General features: G+C 41.6%; 1 protein-coding gene across 2 annotated transcripts in view; it reads right to left on the minus strand.

Moving 5' to 3' along the window:
* GAB3 (GRB2 associated binding protein 3) overlaps positions 1-25218 on the minus strand; it is an 80867-nt gene that overhangs the window by 16884 nt on the left and 38765 nt on the right. The window contains exons 2-8 of one of the 2 annotated variants that reach the window (XM_058658504.1): positions 22017-22320; positions 17690-17906; positions 16708-17177; positions 6296-6351; positions 5770-5989; positions 3577-3658; positions 2663-2765 (exon numbers count right to left, since the gene is read on the minus strand). In XM_058658504.1, the coding sequence (XP_058514487.1) occupies positions 2663-2765; positions 3577-3658; positions 5770-5989; positions 6296-6351; positions 16708-17177; positions 17690-17906; positions 22017-22320 (1452 nt within the window). Of the gene's footprint in view, positions 1-2662; positions 2766-3576; positions 3659-5769; positions 5990-6295; positions 6352-16707; positions 17178-17689; positions 17910-22016; positions 22321-25218 lie in introns of both variants that reach the window. The other variant, XM_058658503.1, reaches the window with a different exon arrangement.

Here is a 25218-nt window from a genome sequence, read left to right on the forward strand (position 1 = left end):
AGAGCACTGTGTGATTATATTAACATGACTGCAGGAAGGGTGTGGCCATAAAGAGAGAGAGAACATGAGGGAGTGTTTTAGGATGATCTAGATGGGTGTTCAAACTTCAGAATTGGAAACAGAGAGCAGGTTGGCTTCACTGAACGATTTTAAAGCTTAAAAGTATAAATGGGCACTAAAAACTGTGCAGAATCTCTATTATGAAACAACTATGCATGGATTTAAAAAATTTTTTGCAACAATATAAACACGTTTTAACTCAGCTTTCCACAAACTTCTCATAATGCCCTAACTTAAAATATTTTTTTTTTGAGATTTAACAGTTTAAAGTTCTACTAAAAAAGCCTTAGGAAATTGTTCAAATTAAAGAGTTAAAAAAAGAGGAAAGAAATTACATAAATTAAAATCTTATATGTTTTCTATAATTTAACAAGTGTTTAAAGAACGCAATATTACAAAACTTATATTTCATCCCCTGGCCACAATTTTTATATCCAGATTATAACTTGTACTCAATAAGAAATTATCACATATGATTGCAAAATGAAAACCAAATCACATTAAATCTTGCTATAACATACGGCTATTGTGTGGCAAAAGTGAAGGTAAACACACACAGTTGCTTGAGTTACAATAGCCTTGAAACATTTTGATACAGTAGTGCTCTCACAGCTACCTTCAGCTAGTGTTCAGGGCTCTTCACAGGCTGTGTTGTATCGCAAAGAAATGTACACTGACTGCAAAGTTAGACAATCAGTGAATCCTCAGCTGCACTGCTAATAAAATGCTATTTTTTCTTACAACCCCAAAGATCAGAAATAAACTACCAGTGTCTGGAATGACTCCGCACTTACTTCCTTTAGGTCTTAGATTCACTTCCCTTTTCTGGTCTCTGGAGACAGAGCACAGCTGTTCAACATCCTTTATACAACTGTTTTGTTCTAGAAGCTTCCCAAGGGCCATTACTAAATGTGAGAAATATTGGGAAGACCATAGCAGATTGGTATATGAGTCATTTTCCATCTGCATATGGTTAGATGCATTTGTAACACATTTTAATCAAATAAAAAGGCAAAATAAAGCATTTAATTATTTTTTTACTTTACTCTTTTTAATTTGCTTTTACTTTTTTACTTTTTAGTTTATCTTTTATCCTGATATTTAAGAGAGTAGGATTGACTTCTCAAGATGATGCTGTTACGGTGCCTTGGATATTGTCCTTCTAAGCTCTTGTTTCAAAATGTCATAGTTCAAACAAAAGCTTTCTCTAGAGCTCCCTATATTTTTTTTTTTTGTATTTCGGGTCCAGTTTTATTTATTTATTTATTTATTTATTTATTTATTTATTTTGACAATCTTGACATAATTAGGGTAAAAAGGTTCAAGCACTACAGGAAGATGGACAAGACAATTAGTTCCGTATTGTTTCCTTAATATATCTGATGTAAAAGGGGATGTTAAGGGAGACACCCCACCCAGTCTCCCACCCACCCCAGGTCCTAAATGTGGGGCATGCTCTGAGTGTCTTGCTCAAGTGGTTTTGATAGTTCAACAGTTCTGAATTGCTGCCACTCTCACCACTCCAAGCACGATGGGGTCGTTGGAGAATCCACTGATTGACATAGTCCATCATAGAGTCTCCGTTTGCCCAGTATTTTCATTGCCAACATATAGCTGAGGTGATTGATTGACTTTTTCTGTCTTCTGTCTTTTCTTGGTTAGGGTTCTGAATCCAGAGCTCCCTGTATTCCTAAATTACAGAATGGGCATAGTTCTGGCTAACATGCCCAGTAGTTTCCAAGTGTTAAAAAATCCCTTTTCATCTTCAAAAGCCCCAAACTCTCACTGGTATTCATGATAAAGAAAACAGAAGGAACGAAAATAGAAGATCTCAGGATTCAGACAGTAGTTAATCATAGGATAGATATATCCAGGTGCACATGGAGGATATGGCAGTACACTGGAGTCCACAGAGGACATGTGGTACCATAACAGAAGATGGAGGACAGAACAAATCAATCAAATCCCCCAGGCAAGTGTTGGCAGTGAACACCTGAGCAAATGGAGACACTAAGGCAGACTATGTCAGCCAGTGGAGAATGGAAAGATTTCATCGTGATTGGAATGGAAAGAATGGCAACAATACAGAACTGTTGAACTTTCAAAACCACTTGAGCAGGACCCTCAGAGCATGCCCCATATTGGGGACTTTGAGATGGTTAGGAGGTTGGGTGTGGCTTCTCACCTTATCTCTCCCTTCCCCCCAGATACAGGAAGGAAAGAAAAGAATGTGAAAACAATGGTCTCACCCACTTTCCTCTAGTCCTTGACCCTTTGCACCCTAACCAAATATGTAAAAATTATCAAAAAATAAATTTTATGTAAGAAAAAAGTGAACAAAAAGTAAAAATAAAAAATAGCTTAGATTAACAACAACAAAAGAAATGTTATGGTTTGCAAGTGGTGTAACGAGCTGTAGGAAGGAAAAGCATCTTCAAATGGATTTGCTCTCAGCCTAGAAAGGCTTGTAGTCTGGTTTACAATCAAGTGCTATTTTAAAGAGTTCATGGGGCTTCCTGAAGGATCTATTTTCTTTGTAATGAATACACATGAATATAGATGGGCATGAAGAATAAGAACAGTATGAAAAATACAGAATTACCATTTGGATGTAGCTTTCTTCATCTTCTCTGGAAACAGGATTGGCAAAAAATCTCACAGAATTAATGCCATTTCTTTCTGGAGACAGAAAACTGGTTCGATTGCTAAAAACAAAGACACAGACGAGGTCAATGCAATGTCTTACAGCTGCTCTGAGAACCAGCCAGGAACTGACATGGTCCTCATGGGGTTTCAGCCCTCCCCTTCCAGGCACAATTTTCTTCCGGCCAAAGCAATTCCTAAAGAATTAGAGCCTGCCCAGCAGCTCTGTCCCACTCTGCAGCAAATGGTCTCCCATTCGCAAGGGCTGCTTTCCCAGACCCTTTGTGTGACACAGTTCATGAGCTATGTAGAAGCAGACTAAGATGCTATAACTTAGCAAAAAAAAATGTGGTTATTCTTCTGAGAGAACAAAAGAAATTCAAGCCTAGGACTCTGAAAAAGATGAGCTGAGACGGTACAGATAAATTTTGTTCACTAAGTTGGCTTCTGGAAATTACGTTGGTACCAGTAGCTCTGTTTGTTGGGATAACAGTTGTCTTCACCCAAAGAAACCTGTTGACACTATAGTTGCAGCATATAAATTAATTCAGAAGCTGTGACACAGCTTTAATGGACTGAGGATTTTATAACAAAGAGCCCTGCAAAGACAGAGAAATTGGCAGATGTGAAAATAGAATTGGCAGATGTGAAGATAGAAGTAGATGTGAAAGAGAGAAAGAGAGTACATCCTGGATTCCCAACAGCACTTGAGTTCATGCACCAAATATAGTGGGGACTTCAGTCATATTCCTTCCTTACTTTGGCTTATTATAGGTCAAGTGGGCTTTAACTGCATTTAATCTCTTAAACAGCTCTACCTAACAGCAAAGGTGTCTGAGCTGGATGAGGCCCTTTTAAAGCAGTCAGACTTACCAAGGCACGGTGTGGGTCCTGCTTAGACATGCATGCTCTCGGATGGTTGTCAGGTTTCGCAGATCCAAGGGAGGTGGTCGTGCTACAATACAGCACACAACAGCCAGTATGATTAACTTTCAGTACAAGGGCAGAATCTAAAGACCATAAACCTATGACATTCTACTTTCTTGACACATCAAATCTCAAACTTATTATCAGGAGACATCGATGATGAATGAATTTTACTGTCCAATCTGCCCTGTCTGATCGGCTGCTCATTTGCCAATCTTAACTCTATTTCCCTTGCTGAGGCCTTCTTGGACCCCCACACAACATCAGGTCCCACATCATGGGCTCCTGTATGGATCTCTCACAGAACTTCTACCAACCTGTGAATATTTGACTATGGTTATTTGGGTCCACAGTATGCTATGAGAGGACAGACATTTTTCTGGCATATTCATTGCAGTAGCCTTGTTAGCTACAGAAGCACTTGCTCCTCAGTGACCCATCTGGATGCTTTAGTTTCTCCTTCTTTTGTGGAACTACATAGGTAGAGGCTAATTCTCCTCCATGTCACCAGAGCTTAGGCAACCTTCTTGCTGCTCATTTGATTTTCCAGGAGCCTTGGACTAGCTGAACCGGGAGCCTTGGACCCAGGTCCAGCTGCCTGGGTAGGGTGTGTGAGTCATGCAGACTCTGGGGAAGAGTTCTGTGCTGGCAACAGAACATTCTGATGTCAGTTCGACGTACAGCCTGCCTTCTGATCTCACCATCTGCCCACTTGGCCTAAGTGTCCACCTTTATATCAACCATGGAATCTTCAATATTGAGTCCATCAAACGTCTCTCTACCAAAGCTGGTTCTTCTAAATCCCACTGTTCAACAAAGATTGATCACTAGTCACATGTAGCTAATTATGTAAATTTATTCAAGTTAAGTGAAACTTAAAATTCAATTCTTCAATTACACTAGCAACATTTCAAGTATTCAACAGCCATATCTCCATCATGCAAGGAAGTTTTGTTGGGCAGCACTGCAATAGAAAATGAACTGAACAAAACAGTAATATCCACTTGAAACTTACAGGCTCTGGTGAAATAATTTCTAACCAGAATGAGCAGTAATTTCTTCTGTACCTCATAAGATAAGTCTGCTCTTCTATTTAGTACTGACTTCATAATTCTTTTTATTCACATTATTCTTTTTTACACATGTATCTTCCTCCCTCACTGGCTGAAGGAGTATCCTTGCTCCCATACCTTTACATCTCACCTAATACCTGGCTCAGCACCACACACACACACACACACACACACACACACACACACACACTCAGAGTAAATGTGCAAGTGGAGTTTGACTCCAATGCAAGGAAGCATGAGCAGGGGATTCAGGGCCATGGCTATTTGAATTGTTAGTTTTTCCAACAAACAAAAAGAGGTAAGAATGGATCAGATTGTTTTGCTGTGGCTTTTCATTGGAGGAGATGATATTCTGCCAGCTCTACCTTCAGACCAGGGATGGTCTCCCAAGGAAACTGTTGAGCTTATCTGGACAATAAAGGCTAGACTCTATGCATGGTTCATGCTCGCAATAAAGGAATCATGACTGGATATGAACTGTACTACTGCAACAATGTGGAGGAATCCAACATGGGGGGAGGGCACGAGGAGGGGTTGGAGAAATCCCAGAGCCTATGAAACTGTGTCATAAAATGGAATAATAAAAAAAGAATGGATCATATGGAATGTCAGAAATGACAGTTATTGTAACAAATGCCTTCTGCTAATCACACAGTCTGATTAGTAGATCACAGAAGCTGCTTGTAGTTAATGCAGACTGCTCATTATTGATGTCCTAGCCCATCCTCAAACAACTCTGATAATGGCACACATGGAGCAGTGAGTGTAATCACATCTGAAACTAAACAATTGATGTCCAAGGCCATGCCCGGCTGCCTTACAGAAGACTGGCATTGTGATTTCATTCAAGTGTTGTGTAAATGAACAGATGTCAGGTGGATTCCATTCGGATCCATTATTATTTATTCCTGAGCCTCTGTATTTGGAGGGCCACATTGCCTATAAGTCTCCTGAATCCTTTTATGATGAGAATCTGGGGTAGCAATGTTCCCTAGCCCTTCCCGTTCCAACCCAATCCCTTGCTTCTTGCCATTACACTTTACAGCTGCTCTAGTCAATGCCTTACATTTCCTCTGGGGCTTGAGATCTCTGTTCACTGGGGGAGGCTCCAAGTTTGCAGGTAGCTCTGGTAGTGGAGTTGAGATGCTTCCTGAGCTCATTGGGATATAGTCATCCTGGTTGCAGTGGGTTCCAAGACTGCTGACAATGGCTTGAGGACTCATGGGGACATAGCTGTCTTCAGCATGGGCTGAAGATGTGTGGTACGTCAGGGAGAACCTGCATGGCTACAAGAGAGTAAGCACAGATTTGAAACCATTTGTCAGTGAGGAAAATTGCTGGAGGACACAGGGTTATGAATATGTACAAATTCTTTAAATCCATTGAGGTGTCTTAAGCACTTCCAATTAACAGAAGTGTCTAGAACTGGCAAGGTTCTTATAGAACACCAAGTTCAGGAGTCCCCAAACAAGTTCAAATTGTCAGGGATTGAAAAAGAAAGAGTTCTCATAGATTTGGACCCCAAGGCAATACAGAGGTCAGGCTTGTTTTGGTAAAACTGAAGCTTAGATGAATCCAGGTACCAAACTTACCAAGTTTAAACTAAGCCGTTTTTCTCGGTGTCTTAAGGATTGGCCTTCTACATCAACTGCAACAAACAAGCCAGACTGGTGAGAAATGCAAGCCATCATCAACCACAACTACACCTTAGTCCCTTCGATGCCAGGGCCCCATGTTCAGCTCCAGAGAGTCACGGAAGCATAACACATACTTTCTGAATGCAAAGTGTTCTTTTTTTGTTGTTAAAGATTTATTTATTTTATTACAGTCAGATATACACAGAGGAGGAGAGACAGAGAGGAAGATCTTCCGTCCGATGATTCACTCCCCAAGTGAGCCACAACGGCCGGTGCGTGCTGATCTGGTGCCAGGAACCAGGAACCTCTTCCAGGTCTCCCATGCGGGTGCAGGGTCCCAAGGCTTTGGGCTGTCCTCGACTGCTTTCCCAGGCCACAAGCAGGGAGCTGGATGGGAAGTGGAGCTGCCGGGATTAGAACCGGCGCCCATATGGGATCCCGGTGCGTTCAAGGCAAGGACTTTAGCCGCTAGGCCACGCAAAGTGTTCTTTTGAGTCTAGCTGGGAAGTCAGGACACATTACCAAACAGCTTTGGCTCTCTCTGTGAATTCGGGAGAGATACAACAAGTTTTTTTTTTTTTGTAAGAATTCATTTATTGTATTTGAGAGGCAGACAGAGAGAGAGAGAGAGAGAGAGAGAGAGAGAGAGAGAGATCTCTATCTGCTGGCTCACTCCTTAAATGACCACATAGCTGAAGCTAGATTAAACTGAAATGAGGGGCCAGAAACTCCATCCAGGGACCCCAAGTACCTGGGTCATCATATGTTGCCTCTCAGACGAATTAACAAGAAGCTAGATCAGAAGTGAGCAGATGGAATTCAAATTGGTGTCCATACAGAATGCCACTGGTAGCTTAACCCATTGCACCACAATGTCAATAAATGATTGTGTCACATTTTGCATGATTCCTCTGAGCTTAGACATGGCAGAGTCTTTGAGGTACGCAGGAGGATAGGATGAAGAGACAATCACATTGTGGGGCACCACCGAGAGCTGTGACCAAGAATTGATGACTCATTTCAGAGTTTAAAATTGCCAGGAGAAAGTGACAAAATTTTAATGTAAAAATTTGTCGGTCCAGCACAGTAGCCTAGTGGCCAAAGCCCTCGTCTTGCACACACTGGGATCCCATATATGGGCTCCAGTTCTAATCCCAGCGGCCCCGCTTCCCATCCAGCTCTCTGCTTGTCGCCTGGGAAAGCAGTCGAGGACAGCCCAAAGCCTTGGGATCCTACTCCTGCGTGGAAGACCCGGGAGAGGCTCTGGGCTCTTGGCTTGGGATCGGTGCAGCTCTGGTTGTTGCAGCCACTTGGGGAGTGAATCAACAGATGGAAGATCTTCCTCTCTGTCTCTCCTCCTCTTTGTATATCCAACTTTCCAATTAAAAATAAATAAATCTTTAAAAAATTTACAACAAGTTTTAAGTTGGAAGATGTCGAGAAGGCAAAGAAATACTTGCACTTATTCTATGAGGCCACCTTTACCCTAACATCCAAATTATATGAAGATAATTTAATTAAACCACAAACCAAAATAATCCCAAGTCCTCCAACAAAGTATTAGCAATTTATACTAACAACTTATTAAAAACAATATACCATGATCAAGTGAATTTTGTTTACTTCTTTATTTCTCTTACTTTATACATATTTAAAAATTTTTAAAATTTTCATTTGAAATGCAGATTAGATTTATGGAGAGAGTGAGAAACATCTTCCATATGTTGGCTCACTGCCCAAGTGGCCACAATGACCAGAGCTGAGCTGATCCGAATCCAGGAGCCAGGAGTTTCTTTCAGGTTCCCCACATGGATGCTGGGTACCAAGTACCCAGGTCATCCTCGACTGCTTTCCTAGGCATGTTAGCAGGGAGCTGGTGATTAGCACTTAGGTGATTTCTGCCTGCTGGCTGTTGTGAATAGTGCTGCAATAAACATGGGAATGAAGGTATTTCTTTGACAGAGTGATTTACTTTCCCTTGGCCATATACCCAGAAGTCAGATTGCTGGATCATATGGTAGCTCTACTTTCAGCTTTCGAGGAGCCTCCACATCGGTTTCCACAACAATACACAGGGTTGCATTCCTTTTTCTCCATACCCTCAGCAACATTTGCTGCTTTTTGCTGTTTCAATAATAGCAATTTTAACTGATACATAATTGTTGGCTTGATTTGTTATTCCCTGATAATTAGTGATGCTGCAGGTTTTTTTTTAAAGATTTATTTTTATTACAAAGTCAGATATACAGAGAGAGGAGGAGAGACAGAGAAGAAGATCTTCCATCCGATGATTCACTCCCCAAGTGAGCCTCAACGGGCTGGTGCTGTACTGATCCGAAGCCGGGAACCAGGAACCTCTTCCAGGTCTCCCGCGCGGGTGCAGGGTCCCAATGCATTGGGCCGTCCTCCACTGCTTTCCCAGGCCACAAGCAGGGAGCTGGATGGGAAGTGGAGCTGCTGGGATTAGAACCGGCGCCCATATGGGATCCCGGTGCGTTCAAGGCAAGGACTTTAGCTGCTAGGCCACGCCGCCGGGCCTGATGCTGCAGTTTTTTACACTTGATCTTAGCCAAAAGGCCAAGAAGTGATGCTGCAGTTTTAAAAAAGATGTATTTATTTATTTATTTAAAAGGCAGAGTTACAGAGAGACAAGGGAAGACAGAGAGAAGAAAGATCTTACATCCATTGGTTCCCTCCATAGCTGGTTTCAATGGTTAGGGCTGGACCACCAGGCCAAAGCCAGGAGCCAGGAGCTTCTTTCAGGTCTCCTATGAGGATAGCAGTGATCCAACCACTTGGCCATCCTCTGCTGCTTTCCCATGTGAATTAGCAGGGTGCTGGATTGGAAGTGAAGCTTTCAGAACATGAACTGGTGCTCATATGGGATGCGGGTGTTGCAGGAGGCAGGGTAACCCATTATACTGCATTACTGGTCCCAGTGTTGAGCATTTTTTAATGCACCTGTCAGCCCTTTGTGAGTTCCTTTAAGAAGTGTATGTTTAATTCTACCGCTAATTTTTGTATTGGATTTTGTGGTTGGGTTGAGTTCCTTATACATTCTGGATATTAATCCTTTGTATGGTATATAGCTCTCCCATTCCACAGGTTTTTTCTTCATTCTGTTGTTTCCTTCGCTGTGCAGTTTTTTTCTTTCTTTCTTTTTTTTCGGTTTGATGAGATCATTTGTCTGGCTTTGCTCTTGTTTCCTGTGCTTGTGGGGTCTGATCTAAAAATCCTGATCCAATGTCCATGAGTCTTTCTACTAGATTTTTCTCCAGTAGTTTTAAAGCTTTGTGTCTTACATTTAGGTCTTTAGTCCATTTGGAGTTGATTTTTTTCTATATGGTGACAGATAAGTGTATAATTCCATTCTTCTGTGATATGGATATCCAATTTTTCAAACATCATTTATTTAAAAGACTGTCCTTTTTTTCAATGCATCTTCTTGGCATGTTTGTCAAAGATTAGTTGGCTGTAGATGTTGGCTTGCTTGTACAGTCTTTACTCTGATCCATTGGTCTATTAAATTTGTTTCTATGCCAATATCATGTTTCAATTATGGCTTTCCAATATATTTTAAATTCAGGTAGTATAATACTTCCTGCTTTGCTCTTGTTTAAGCTTTCTTTGACTATCTGGAGTCTTGTGATTCCACACAAATTTTGATAGTGATTTTTCTGGTTCTATGAAAAATATCATGGAAATTTTGATAGGAATTGAATTGAATCTGTAAATCACTTTTTAGTGATATTTGTTCTAATCCATGTTCACAGGATATCTTTCCATTTTGTTGTGTTTTCTTCCATTTATTTCATCTATGTTTTATAGTTTTCATTGTACAGATCCTTTGTCTCTTTGACTAAACTTATTCCCAGGTATCCTTTTCTCTTATTTATTTGAAAGGCAGATTTACAGAGGAGAGATAGAGGAAGGAACAGAGAAAGATCCTCTATCCTCTGGTTTACTCTCCAGATGGCTGCAATAGCCAAAACTGGGTCTGTCAGAAGTCAGGAGCCTCTTCTGGGTCTCCCACATGGGTGCAGGGGCCCAAGCACTTGGGTCATTTTCTGTTGTTTTCCCAGGCACATTAGCAGTGAGCTGGATCAGAAATGGAGCAGCTGGTATTCGAAACTCTGTACACATGGGATGCCAGTGTTGTGGGTGGAAGTCTTATCTACTATGCCACAACACCAGCTATCTATTGGAAATGAGACTGCTCAGCCTGGCATGGTAGCCTACTGGCTAAATCCTAGCCTTGCACACCTGGGATCCCACATGGGTGCCTGTTTGTGTCCCAGCTGCTCCACTTCCCCTCCAGCTCCTAGCCACTTGGGGCATACACCAGTGGACTGAAGATCATTCTCTCTATATATCTGCCTTTTCAATTAAAAATAAAACAACAACAACGACAACGACAACAAAGAAATGAGACTGGTTTCTTAATTTTTTGATGATTCAGCATTTATTTTTATTTTTTATTATTAATTCAGTATTTTTTGGATGATTCACTATTGGTGTATAACAATGCAGCTGATTATTGTGCATTGACTTTGAATCCCACAACTTTGTCAATGTGTTAGTTCTAATAGCTTTTTGGCAGAATCTTTAAGGTCTTCTATCTAAAAGTTCATGTTGTCTGCAATTGGCAAAATTTTGGCCTCATTTCTGTTTGGGATGTCCTTTCTTTCTTTTAAGTGATTTCTCTGTCTAGTACTTCCAGTACTATAATAAATAAAAGTGGTAAAAGTGAGCATATTTGTCTTGTTCCTGATCTCAGAAAGTCTTCAGCTTTCCTCCCATTGTGTTAGCTGGCAGATTCTCATACACGTGTGGCTTTTATTGTGTTGAGGCACATTCCTTCCGCACCTAAATTTTTGCAGAGTTCTTATAAGGAAGGGATGTTGAATTTCACCAAATACCTTTTCTGCATTTGTTTTCTGTTCTGTTGATGTGGTGTTTTTATGTTTATTGATATTTGAGGGTCAAACCACCCTTGAATCCCTAGGATGAATTCTACTTTAAAACAAAGATATAATGTATGTGTGTGTGTGTGTGTGTGTGTGTGTGTGTGGAGTGGAAAGTTACAGAGCGAGGAAGAGAGTGACAAAGGTCTTCCATCTATTGGTTCATGCCCCAAATGGTTACAATGGGCAAGCCTTTGCCAGGTTGAAGTTAGAAGGCAGAAATTACATTTTGGTCTCTTATAAGGGTGGTAGAAGCCAAATTTGGGCCATATTCCACATGGCATGGAGCAGGAGTAACATAACTGGGACTTACACACTTACATACTTTGATATGGGATATCAACATCGCATGTGACAGCTGAACCTGCTGTGCCACGACAGCCCATTTGGTGTGTTGGTTTTGTTGAGAATTTTTTCCAGGTATGTAAGGCTGGTTCAATATTTGAAAAATCAATTAATTTATCACATCAACAGGTTAAAGGAAAAAAACACTTAATCATATCAGTAATTGCAGAAAAAGAAATTCCAAAAACCCAACACTCAATTTCAATAAAGATTCTCAGCAAACCACAAATGAAATTTTCTCAACTTGATAAAGAATATCTACCAAAAAACAAACCTTATAGCTAACATACTTAATGATAAGAAACTCAAACCTTTCTCTTTAAAATTAGGAACAAAGTAAGAAATCCCTTCTCACCAATGCTTTTTCACACTGCGCTGAAATTACTAGCTAATTAAACAAGAATATAAGAATAAATAACAGTATACATGTTGGGAAAGAAGAAATAAAACTTCCTTTGTTCACAGATGACATGATAGTCTATGAGTTATCTTCAAAGCATTCATGAAAAAATGCATAGCATTATTTTAAAATTATGCATACATTTTTAAAATTGCTTTAAATTAAATTTATCTTTTATGCCAAATGAAATTTATTGACTCATACAAGCCTCAGTCAACATTTTAAAATCAGTCAACATAATCCATTCATATTGAGAGACTAAGGAAATAATCACATGATGTAGATGAGGCTTTCACCATTATCTTTTAATTCCACCTTTCTAAGAACTTTTAAAGTAGCTTTGTGCTTTCCTATATTCCAGCAGTGAAAAAGTAGAGTTTACAACTAAACCAAATAGAAATCTTATTAGTACCCTCCAAAATGAAATACCTATGTGTAAATGTAACAAAATATGCTTAAGATTTTTTAAAGAAAGCTACAAAATACTGATGAACAGATCAAAGAACTAAATAAATGGAGGTATTCCATGTAAGTGGATAGGACCACTCAATATCAATATATGAATTCTTTTCAGTTGGATCGGTAGATTCAGTGCAGCTTCAATCAAAATCCCAGCCAGTTATTTTGTGTATACTGAGGAACTGATTCTAAGGTTTATATGGAGACTCAAAAGATCCAGCATTTTTGACACAATATTGAAGGAGAAACAAGTTGAAGGACTGACATTACCTGGTTTCAAGACTTTTATCTGTAAAATTACAGAGATCAAGACTGTGGTATTGGTGAAAAAGCAAACAGAATAATAGAACAGAACATAGAGCCAAGAAACACATGCACATAAACATAGTCAACTAATCTTGGATAACTCAATGAAGCAAACATACTATTTTCTACTAGTGTTTGAACAATTGGAAATCCACACGCAAAAACAAACAAAACAAATCTAGGCACAGATCTTCCATTCTAACTCAAAATTGATTGTAGGCCTAAATATAAAATCCAAAACTACAGAACTCAATGGTGATGTAGGAGAATGTCTAGATGACTTATGCTGATGCCTTTCCAGATGCAATGCCAAGGGTACAATCCTTACTAGAATTGATATATTAGACTTCTTTAAAAATGAAAAACTTCTGTTCTGTGGATAACACTGTTAAGAGAATGAAGACAAGCTAGACTGGGAAAAATATTTGTAAAAGATTGTAAGAAACAAGATACAAGAAATTCTTTCCGTAAAGAATATTTAACTGATTAATTGATTTGAAAGCAGGTAGATACTGATCTTCCATTTGCTAATTTACTTCTTTTTTTTTAAAGATTTTATTATTATTGGAAAGCCAGATATACACAGAGGAGAGACAGAGAGGAAGATCTTCCGTAGGATGATTCACTCCCCAAGTGAGCCACAACGGGCCGGTGCGCGCCAATTCGGAGCCAGGAACCAGGAACCTCTTCCGGGTCTCCCACGCGGGTGCAGGGTCCCAAAGCTTTGGGCCGTCCTCCACTGCTTTCCCAGGCCACAAGCAGGGAGCTGGATGGAAAGTGGAGCTGCCGGGATTAGAACCGGCGCCCATATGGGATCCCGGGGCTTTCAAGGCGAGGACTTTAGCCGCTAGGCCACGTCGCCGGGCCCTGCTAATTTACTTCTTAAATGGCTGCAACAGCTGGACCTGAACTAAGGCAAAGCCAGGAACCAGGCAACCCACATGAGTAGCAGCGACTCAGCTACTGGAATCATTTTGCTCTGCTTTCCAGGTACATTAGCTGCTTGCTGGGTCAGAAATGGAGTTGCTGATTCAACAATAAGAAAGAGAACAACCTTAATTTTTGTTTAAAGGCCTGTAAATCTTAAAAGAAACCACCCAAAAGAAGACATCCAGATGGAAGTCAAGCATAAGATGCACTAAATCACAGGTCACCAAGAAAATGTGGGGCCAGCGTTATGACTCAATTGGTTAATCTTCTGTCTGCAAGTACCGGCATTGCATATGGGTGCCAGTATGTATCCCACCTGTTTCAATCCAGCTCCCTGCTTGTGGCCTGGGACCCTGCACCCACATGCGAGGGCTGGAAAAAGCCCCTGGCTTCAGATTGGCTGAGCTGTGGCCATATGGGAACTTGGGGTGTGAACCAGTGGATGGAAGATATTTCTCTCTGTCTCTCCGTCTCTCCGTCTCTCTGTAAATCTGCATTTTCAATAAAAATAAATTTTCCAAAAAAGGAAAATGGTGCAAATTAAAACAAGGAGCTACCACTGCACAGCTACAAATGGCTGAGATCAGAGCACTGACAACGTCAATGCTGGAGAGGATTTCTCATTTCAGCAGATGTATTCCATTTACCCAAAACAACTGAAAACTTATCTCCAGACAAAAGCCTCCAGATGACTATTTACAGCAGCTTTATTCATAATTCCCAAATGGGGATGCAACTATGAGTCCTCCAGCAGCTTAAGAGCACTGTGGGGTATTCAGACAATAGAATATTTTTTTTCAGTGTTGAAAATACACAAACTATCAACCCGTGAAAAGACAAAAGGAATTTCAAATGCATATTTCTAAGTGAAATAAACCAATCTGAAAAGGTCACATCCCATACAATCCCAACCATATGAAATCTGGAAAAGTCAAGAAATAAATTAGAAAAAATAGGTAACATGAACAAATTCCTCGAAATAAAAATATAGTAATCTAAAGAAACAACACAAGGGCCCGGCGGCGTGGCCTAGCGGCTAAAGTCCTAGCCTTGAACGCCCCGGGATCCCATATGGGCGCCGGTTCTGATCCCGGCAGCTCCACTTCCCATCCAGCTCCCTGCTTGTGGCCTGGGAAAGCAGTGGAGGACGACCCAATGCATTGGGACACTGCACCCGTGTGGGAGACCCAGAAGAGGTTCCTGGCTTCGGATGGGCGTGCACCGGCCCGTTGAGGCTCACTTGGGGAGTGAATCATCCTACGGAAGATCTTCCTCTCTGTCTCTCCTCCTCTCTGTATATCTGGCTGTAATAAAATGAATAAATCTTAAAAAAAAAAAAAAAGAAACAACACAAGAAATAGAAAATCTTGATAATACTTTCAACTAAAGAAATTGAATTCTTAATTGAAAAATCTTCCACAAAGCAAACTTTAAGCCCAGAGGTATTTCCTGTAAGCTGTAATAATGGATTAAGATAAAAAATACTATTAAGCATATGTAAACTTTTCCAGACAATTAAAAAGATGAAAAGCTTTATAGTTTTCATTGTTAGGTTATAACAATATTTTTACCAAAGCTAGACAAAGACATTGTGAGAAAAACAATCATAGGCCAACTCTTTCTACTGAGTACAATTTTTTTAAAGTCTAGAAAAATGAGTGTAACAAACCTAGCAACTTATGAAAAGCTCCCTATCATGAAAAACCTGGGTTTATTCCAGGAATGTAAGATTGGTTTAGCAGGGTTGGTGCTGTGGATAAACAGGTTAATCCTCCACGTGCAGTACTGGCATCCCATACGAGCACTGGTTCATGTCCAGGATGTTCTACTTCCCATCCAGCTCCCTTCTTATGGCATGGGAAAGCAGAAGAGGGTGGCTCCATCCTGCACCCATGACCCATGTGGGAGACCTGAAGGAGGCTCTTAGTTCCTGGCTTTGGATTGGTTCAGCAGCATCCATTGCAATCATTTGAGGAATGAACTAGTGGGTGGAAGATATCTGTCTCTGTAAATCTGCCTTTCAAATAAAAATTAATAAATCCTTAAAAATAAAATATTGATTTAGCATTCAAAAATCAACCAATACAGGTCTTCACAGTAACAAAGTAAGTAGTGTATGCCCATAACATGTTTCAGCAGAAAAAAAATGGTACTATGTGAAGGATTAAATTATTACATGTGTTACATTTTGTTAAGTCAAATAAACCAAACACAAAAAACATGTTATATGAATTCATTGATGTGTATAATCTAAAAATGTCAAACTCATGGAAAGTAGACAAGTGGTTGACAGGGACTAGTGGGTGTAAGGATGGAGTATACAGCATGATGATGTTAATTTCATTTTGATAGTTATTACACAAGGCATATACATACCAAATCATCATGTTGTAAGTCTTGAATATATACAACCTTTGTCAATTAAAATACAACTCGACCTATTCACAGGTGTCAATTTGTGAAGATTTGACATCCCTCCCTAGGCACCCGTTATGGTCTGCCATTGAGCACTCATCCAGACAAGTCTTTTGATGCCATATGTGAGCTCCTAAGCATCTGTCTCTGTCCCTGACTGTTCTCCAAACTGCACACTTCTGTGTCCAGTTGTCTGTCTGTCATTTCTATCTATTCTAGGCTTGGTTCCTTGTGAAGGGCTTGTCCATGCTAGTCTTTGCTTATGTGATGAGATCGCCACCTGAGACTGAACTCTTAGTGTCTGTCTGGAGTAATTTAGGGACCCACTGAATAGAGAATGTGGAATCTTTTGACTCAGGTCAGCTCCATTCCCTTCTTTAGCTCTCTCACACATGCGTAGGGTACCCTGAGACTGTAGACCACAGCTGCTTTCATCCATTATTCAACAAACCCAGCAGCAGCTGCTTCTCTCTGACCTCTGAGTGTTCCAGGGCCCCATGGCTCAGTCTAAGCTTTTCTGCACAGCAAACTTAGCAGCTGACACTTACCTCTCCAGGACCTCACATGGTCCAAACCCGAAAGAGAGATTCTTCTTGGAGCCAGAGTGCATTCTAAATTCTTGCTGCTGCTGTCCCCCCTCCACAGGAGCTGTTCTTCTTGACGCCGCTCAGACAGATGGCTTGGCTTAGGGGGGCGGGGAGGTGGAGTGTTGGACATGGTGTCTAGTTCTTTTGACCCACAGGGCAAGAAACCTTGGTTTCTATCTACCTGGATTGTGGAATTTAGGAAACTTTCCAGTAGTGGTGAACAAGACAAGTGGTCCCTGGTCGGCCCATTGATTTCTCTACCCCAGATAAGGGCAGCTGGTGGCCTCATGGATGGCATTTCCTGAGATCCATTCCCAAGTCGTGAGGGGTGGATCAAGTTACTTGAGGATGATGGCTGAAGGCAGTCAACAAAAACATCATCGAAAGAAGTCTGTTCCAATGAGCGATCGGAGTTTGACCAGCTATCACATCTGGTAGGTAGATTCAAGGAAGAGAAACACATAGTTTGAATGAAATGTAGCCATCCAGCCACCACAAAGCCCATGCTAGCCTCGTCCCTATCGCTGATTCCACACTTGTACTACCGTTGTAGCCACATTCCCTCCAGAGCCCTGCTACACCAACTTCTTTGGTGCAGGGGGAAAATGCTTTGTGGGTTTTCATACCATGAACATCAGCTTGATACAAAATGTAAGGTTAGAAATGAAAGCCACACTGCTGAAATATATGACTCAGTTTGTTTGGTTTAGTGCATGCTTCATGTTTCAGAAAGATTGATAGCGATCTGACCTGCCTTGGTCTTGTCAGGAAGAGAGGCGACAGCAGACACACCCACTAGAAAATACAACTGCTAAGTAGACTGAGTCAACCAGCTTGGGTGTATCTCAGCAATACACTCTACCAGAGGACGCAGTGGGCTTTGTGAACAGAGGGCAGCGTGCTAGGAGGCTCAGCTCACACAGAAGCCTGGGTGTAAGCATACCTGGCATGGTGCAGTCTTCCAGTCTCACAGTTGGACAGAATCAGATAATCAGGAAGAAAGGGAAAGTCTGACTCACTTCCGGTTTCCTCAGTGGCTATGGTATTAGTGTTTGGGTCATCTGTTGGCAAAGAGGAGCTGGCAGCAGAGGCAGTAGGAAGGGAGCTGGCAGAGGACGGTTGCAGGGAGGAGGGTGTGCGAGAGAGGCTGTCCATGGAATCTGCTGGAGAAATCATTTCCCAGGTTAATGCTGTAAAAATGACTATAACACTCATTCCAAACTTCTCAAACAACATCTACAAAGCCAAATAGAAGATGCAAATCACAGCTGGTGTTTGTACTGATCGAGGAGACCATTTCCCCAAGCTATAAACAATGTCTGGGAAAGAAGGCCAATATTCCAAAAGTGAAGTGTTGAATCAATTAAGAGTCAAAAAAAAAAGCATTCTTGGCTTAAAAATCTGCAATTAAATTGTCTACACATAACTTCTTCAAGGCCCTAAGCAGACCTGCATCATTATTTATTCATCAGTAAACATATGTATAAATATATGCACAGTTATGAATAACTAGGATACATTTATATACATATACATACAAATGTACATATATATGCTTGTCTATATAAAACAACTGAATACTGAGTGTAGTATGTGTCCAAAGCTATTATAATCCTGATGATGCAGCTGAGACCAACACCTTTCTTTTATCAGAGTTTACATGCTGGCACAGGTGACAAATAATCAATAATTGATAAATCCTGTTAACAACTGGCCTAATAAAGGGAAAGAAACAGGGTGTTGTGAATGCTCTCAAAATGAATTTGGCTTAGGAACCAATGACAATTCTAGGTCAGAAAATGCCAATGGGAAGCCTTTTTTTCTTTTCCTTTTATTATTTTCTTTATTTTTACTTTTGATGATGATTGCAGGGTTGACCAGGGTGGGAAGGATTGAGGGTTAGGGAAAAGTGGGTGAAATCATTGTTTTCAAATTCTCTATTTCTTCTTATCTCTGGGGGAAGGGGAAAGTTAAAGAGAGAAGCCACATAGAACCCCCTAAATGTCCCAATACCCAGGGATGGGGAACCATCACCCAATATAGACCCAGGGTCCCAATGTAGTGTATGTTCTGAGGGTTCTGATCAAGTGGTTTTATTGGAAAGGCATAGTCATAGAGAGGAGAGACAAAGATCTTCCATCTGCTGGTTCATTCTTCAAATGGCTGTAATGGACGAGTAGTGGAGCAGCCTGGATATGAACCAAGGTCTGCATGGTCTGCTGGCACTGCAGGTATAGGTATAATCTACTATGCAATGGCACTGGCTTTTTCTTTCCTTTTTAAACAGAGTTGGCAGTTCATGGGTTCCTGAGTTAGTATGACCCTGGACTTCCTGGATTCAATTCCAGCCTTCACTAGCCAACTATGGTGACCATAGACCAGTAATCCACTTGCCTTCTTCAAATTTCCTTCTCTGTAAACTGAAGATAATAATAGTACATTTGCCATAGACCAATCTTGAGGATAAGGTGAATTAATATGCAAATGCAGAGCTTCCGGCTGAATGCATGCACTCTACCCATTACTCTATGGTTGCTGGAAACTCAATTCTATATGGTTGTTTTATCACATCTGTGGCTATACAGTAGGAAGCTCCACTTACCTATGGCTAACTACAGTGTGAATGAAGATACATTGCAGTGTGTACCTCTACTCCTGAATAAAAGATGGACTGCCAATGAAACTGTTCAATACATCTTGACAATAGGATGCTGGGCTTATTACCATTGTTTATATCCACAATGTAAGTATATATTTAAATAGCAGAATGATGGACTCATTCTATTGTAATAATAATAGGGGAAATTCGGTGGGGGTGGGAAGAGATGCAATGGGGGGAGGGAAATTCCTGAACCTAGGGAACTGTATCATAAAAAAATTAAAAGATTAAAATATTTTAATGGAAAACTGAGAAGTAAGTCATCAGCTTTTAATTTTCCACCATTCTGAGTAGTTGGATGAAATCTGCTGTCAACTCCACCCTAATGTGGATAGGAATCATACCCAGTTCCAGAGCATTCCATTTGTCACTTAGTGTCTAACAATGTTCACCAACATACTGGTGTAGTATCACAGTGCTCGTGTTCAAATGACTGTAATTGTACATGATACTGGCTGTAAAGCACAACAAATTTAGGTACACTGAAGAGAAGCCTCAAATAGCTTCCTCTTGTTAGCAGAAAGATGAAAGTTCTAAGCTGACAAGATTCACAGCAGCAAAAAATCTTCTATCCATAAATTTTTGAAGAAGGTAAAAGACACTTGTGCTATTTTTGGTGTTTTGCCTCAACTTGCAAAAGTTACAGCTGTGGTAAGTGATCATATGGTTCAGAACTGCCTATGGGTTTAGGAATCTACTAGGGGCCTTTGGAACACATCCAAACACAGGTAAATGGGGGAATACTGTATGTGAAAAGCCACAAGAAAATCCTGAGGTTTCATTCTCAGTTGAAGAGGATCCTTCCCTCACCATCACAGGGTGAAGTGGATGGTCTGGAAGCTACAGAGAATTAAAGGAGTTGTGTGTCATAATCCTGTTCCTGTGTGTGTGTGTGTGTGTGTGTGTGTGTGCGCGCGCATGTGTGTGCGTGTGTAGATACAGATATAGATACAGTCTAACTCCTGGATAAGGAAAGAACTAAAGATAGCTAACATGATCTCAGAATACAGACCTAGTTTGTTTTTTTTTTAAAGAGTTTATTCATTTTATTACAGCCAGATATACAGAGGAGGAGAGACAGAGAGAAAGATCTTCCGTAGGATGATTCACTCCCCAAGTGAGCCTCAACGGGCCGGTGCACGCCAATCCGAAGCCAGGAGCCTGGAACCTCTTCCGGGTCTCCCATGCGGGTGCAGTGTCCCAAAGCATTGGGCCGTCCTCAACTGCTTTCCCAGGCCACAAGCAGGGAGCTGGATGGGAAGTGGAGCTGCCGGGATTAGAACCGGCGCCCATATGGGATCCCGGGGCATTCAAGGCAAGGACTCTGGCCGCTAGGCCACGCCGCCGGGCCCTCTCCCTCCCTCTTATCACACAGACACACACATATGCACACTTTCCTTCCATATACCAGGTATATTTGTGACCTTCATTTCCCTTTACAGATTTTTTCTTGTTGAGATCCTGGAACTATTTCATCACTCCCTTATCCTCAAAGCATGGGATTTTGAATATGATTTCTTTTAACTTTTTTGTATGTAATAGAGGAACTCTTACCCCTAAATCCTATGGTCTGAGCTCAATGACTGTCACTGAAGTATCCACAACATAACACTAGGTGGTAATGGAGTTAGGGCTATTCCCTACTTTCATCACAAACTAGGTCTGTAGAGCCCGGCGGCGTGGCCTAGCAGCTAAAGTCCTCGCCTTGAAAGCCCCGGGATCCCATATGGGCACCGGTTCTAATCCCGGCAGCTCCACTTCCCATCCAGCTCCCTGCTTGTGGCCTGGGAAAGCAGTTGAGGACGGCCCAATGCATTGGGACCCTGCAAACACGTGGGAGATCCGAAAGAGGTTCCAGGTTCCCGGCATCGGATCGGCGCGCACCGGCCCGTTGCAGCTCACTTGGGGAGTGAATCATCGGACGGAAGATCTTCCTCTCTGTCTCTCCTCTCTGTATATCTGACTTTGCAATAATAAATAAATGAATCTTAAAAATTTTTTTTTTAAATTTAAAAAAAAGAGTGAGAGACAAAGACACTGAAAGAGAGAGTGAGTGAGCACCAGCACGTGCCTTCTAATGTTCAATTGTTCCTCCTGCGCAGAAATGGCCCAGAGCAAACTTACAGCTATTTCCCCTGTGAGGCCTTGAGGCAGTTGGAGATATGAGTAATTATTTCCTGCCTTTGATATGTTCTTCCTTTCTACCCTTTGGTAATGAACACTCTAACAGGCACCAGCAAAACTGGAGTTCCCGTAAATCTCTGGAAGATGACTAAAGCTGGTGACTCTGGAGAAGCGTGTACACTGTATTAACAGGGACAAACGGAGCCTTGGAGGAACTTCTCACTGGTGTTTTACTTTCACTGCATGTATCCTCTGTGTCTCAATGCCAGCAAAGACACGGAAGGGCTTTGAAGCCTACAAAACCAGTCACAAAGCTCAGTGCGCACCTGTATATTGCCTCCCATATGTGAATCTGTAATGTCTGACATTGCATTTTGAGGGGAACAGCTCTGATACAAAGGAGCCTAGTTGGTTCCTGGAACTGGTTTTCTGGAGTAGCTCCTCAGTGTGGGACACCTTGTAATAGGAGCTCTGACCCCAGTCTTACCTGCATTGTCCTCCATGTGGCCAAGGTTGCACACCTGACTGATGCTGTGCACCCACACTTGCATTTCCTCCTCTGTCTTGGCCACAAGATAGAATGTACGGGAAGTAGTTTTGACAATGAACACGAAGTTATTCTGAAATTCCTTGCGAACGAAGCCAGGACCTGCATGCTTCCACACAGCACACTCACTGAGGTCTATTACGCGGATGGGCTTGCTTGAGTGCTTGCTCCTGTAGTACTCCAAGACATCAGGGTTGCCACTCATACGGCCTCGCCGGAGGACAAACCAGCGCTTGCGCCAAGCCTGAAAGGAGAGGAGGCAATTCTGCAAGGAGTCAAAAGACGAATTGCTCTTGTTTCTCAGGTTCTACTAAACTCATGTGTCATGACAAGGAGCAGAAGGGAGGTAAACCAGCCATTCACATAATGAAATACCACTAATGCACAACCTTCAAATCTGCTTTACTGGATGCTTTGAAATATGGACCAGAATCAGGAAGTGCAACTATGCAGTGCACACTCCACAGTTTGAAGGGCCACAACTACACAGCACAGATTTAGCACATACTTTGTGATTTAAAACAGTTTTGAAATGAAGAGTGAGAATGAAGTAGTGCTAGCGTTCGCTATTGCAATAGCAACCCGCTGAAATCACAAAGGGCCACCTTCGCCAGGTGTTGGTATCAGTGGCAGGAATTGTCATAAGAGAGTGGACATCTTGGAAAGAGCTAAATTTTGAAGAGGATCTAAGGTTCCCGGGCTCCCTACCCACCTTTCATCCAGAATGCTTGCTGGATGCTGGGCAAATCACAGGCTTGGGGAAAGAGTTCACTGAAATCGACCATATGTCAAAGGAATCCTTTGGACCTATAAACTTCTCTATCCTCTGCTGAGGCCTGACAGAAGGAAGTGGGGGCACCTCTTTGAGTTTCCTACACCTTTTTTTTTTTTTTTTTTTTTTTTTTTTTTTTTTGCTCAAGGCATACCACCATAACAGCCTACATGGATAACTTTCTGTTACAGAGAACTAAGCACAGTAAAGGGTGGCAGGCTGACAGCAGGGCTTTCTTCCATGGACTATGTTTAATGTTACAGTTGGCAAATGCAAATAGGGAGATTTATAGCTCTGTGGTTTTCTCTCCAGTGCAATAACATGTATGACAGCAGGAAGTACAGGGATCTGCCATCAGGCATGGTGACCGCTGGAACAGGAAATCTATTGCTACTTCATTTATGCCTGAGGCTGTATACGTACAATAGCTTTGACCAGAAGGTGAAAGAAGAAAAGCCACCATTTGGAGTATGCTCAGCTCCCATCCTACTCGGAGAAAATGAGATCCGAGGATGCAGAGAATCGGAAAAAGAACTGAAAAGCACAAGCAAAGGCCACTGGTCACGGAGAACCCGTGAGAACAACTTCTTTGGACTTCATGCCAAGGCCCGCAAACAGAAGCAGGTCAGTCATATGATGCAAGTCATATGGCTTAGTTCTGCCTTTGAGAAGATGCTAGAGACAGAGAAATCAACGTGATTAAGTCTGTTCTGTAAACAATCAAAAAATGTTTGAGAGACAGAGAAACAAAGGGAAACAGAGAGAAGCTGATAGAAACAAAAGCAAGATGGCTCCCACCTTCCAGTGCACTCTCCAAATGCCTGCAATGATTAGGCATAAGTCAAACTGAAACCAGGAAGCAGGAGCTCCATCCAGGTCTCCCACATGGATGGCAAGGACCCAAGTACTTGAGCGATCACCTGCTGCTTCCCAGGATGTGCATTAACAGGCACATGCAATTGGAAATGGAACTGTAGCTCAAACCCAGGAACTTTAATATAGGATAAAGGTGTCTCAGGGGAGCTTAACTTACATGCCAAATATTTGTTCCTAAACCATGTGTGCCTAAAAAGCAAAGCTTTTGTGTGGGGCCTGGGATACCCCAAACTTTCCAAAAACCACTTTGGTGGGGAAATGTGAAGAGGAACTCTGCTCCAGTTCCCAAAATTGACAGTAAAGAGGAAATCAAAATGAGCACAGAAACAAGCTTCATGTTAATTCATTCAACAAACACTAATATGCAGGCCACTGTGCAGATGCTGGGGAAGCAAGGGGAGCTAGCTACAGGGCCTGCTTCTCACCATGCCATGTGTAGCAGGGGAAGTGGGCACATGGATAAACTGACAGGTGGAGTCAATGAGATAAGTGCTATGATAAGAGAAAATCAAGATGCTGTGAACACACAAGAGACATTCTGTCAGATCCGTGGTTTGGGGAGGCTTCCAGGAAGAACCGGTGGCTAAGCTGAGAATGAAGCAGGCCAAAGGAAGTGGCAAGTGCAAAGGCATCAAGATGAAAAAGGCCTGAAGTTCTGTGTAAGTAGTTCATTAAGGCTGGAAGGCAGGTATAACAATGCTCACATGACTACTTGAACAGGTAGAGCAGAGTCTTTATGTTAGGTCATGCAAGACTGACTGCATAGATTCTGCTAGGGTTTAAAGAGCCTTTTCTAACAGTAAGGATTATACAAAAGCATATAATGTGTTCTTGGTGCTCTTTACTAAATAGGTCAAATGCCTAGTTTCCTCAATGGATACATACGAAAAAGTTTCTGTACAGCAAAGGAAATGATAGACACAGCAAAGAGATAACCCAGAGGACTGTGATATAATACAAACTATTCTTCTGATGATATTAATATCTAAAATATATAGGAAGCCCAAACAGCAAAATACAAAGAGAACAGAGAATCAAATTTTTAAAACATGCAAAGGATCTGACCAGATAGTCCTGAAAACAATACATACAAATGACCAACGTGCAAAATGAAAAGATGCTCAACATCAACAACCATTAGGGAAATGCAAAAGAAAATCACAAAGAGGGGAGGAGCGTGAGGACGGCACTCTCCAGCAGTCTCCCAGAAGGCGAAATGAAACTGAAGGCTCCCCGCAGTTTTCTCAAGAGGGTTTTCAAGCGACAGAAACCACACCTTCGTCTGGAGGTGTGTGGCGACCTGCTGGTTCATTTGAACTGTTTACTGTTTGTTCATCGATTAGCAGAGGAGTCCAGGACAAATGCTTGTGAGAATAAATGTGGAGTCATTAACAAGAATCATGTACTGGCTGCTGCAAAGGTAATTCTGAAGAAGAGCGGAGGCTAGAAGTCACAGAACAGTGTCTTGAAATACCATATATTAGTTTGGGTGGT

The sequence above is a fragment of the Ochotona princeps genome, chromosome X (genome assembly GCF_030435755.1).
Source record: "Ochotona princeps isolate mOchPri1 chromosome X, mOchPri1.hap1, whole genome shotgun sequence".
In the NCBI taxonomy this organism is placed as follows: Eukaryota; Metazoa; Chordata; class Mammalia; order Lagomorpha; family Ochotonidae; genus Ochotona; species Ochotona princeps.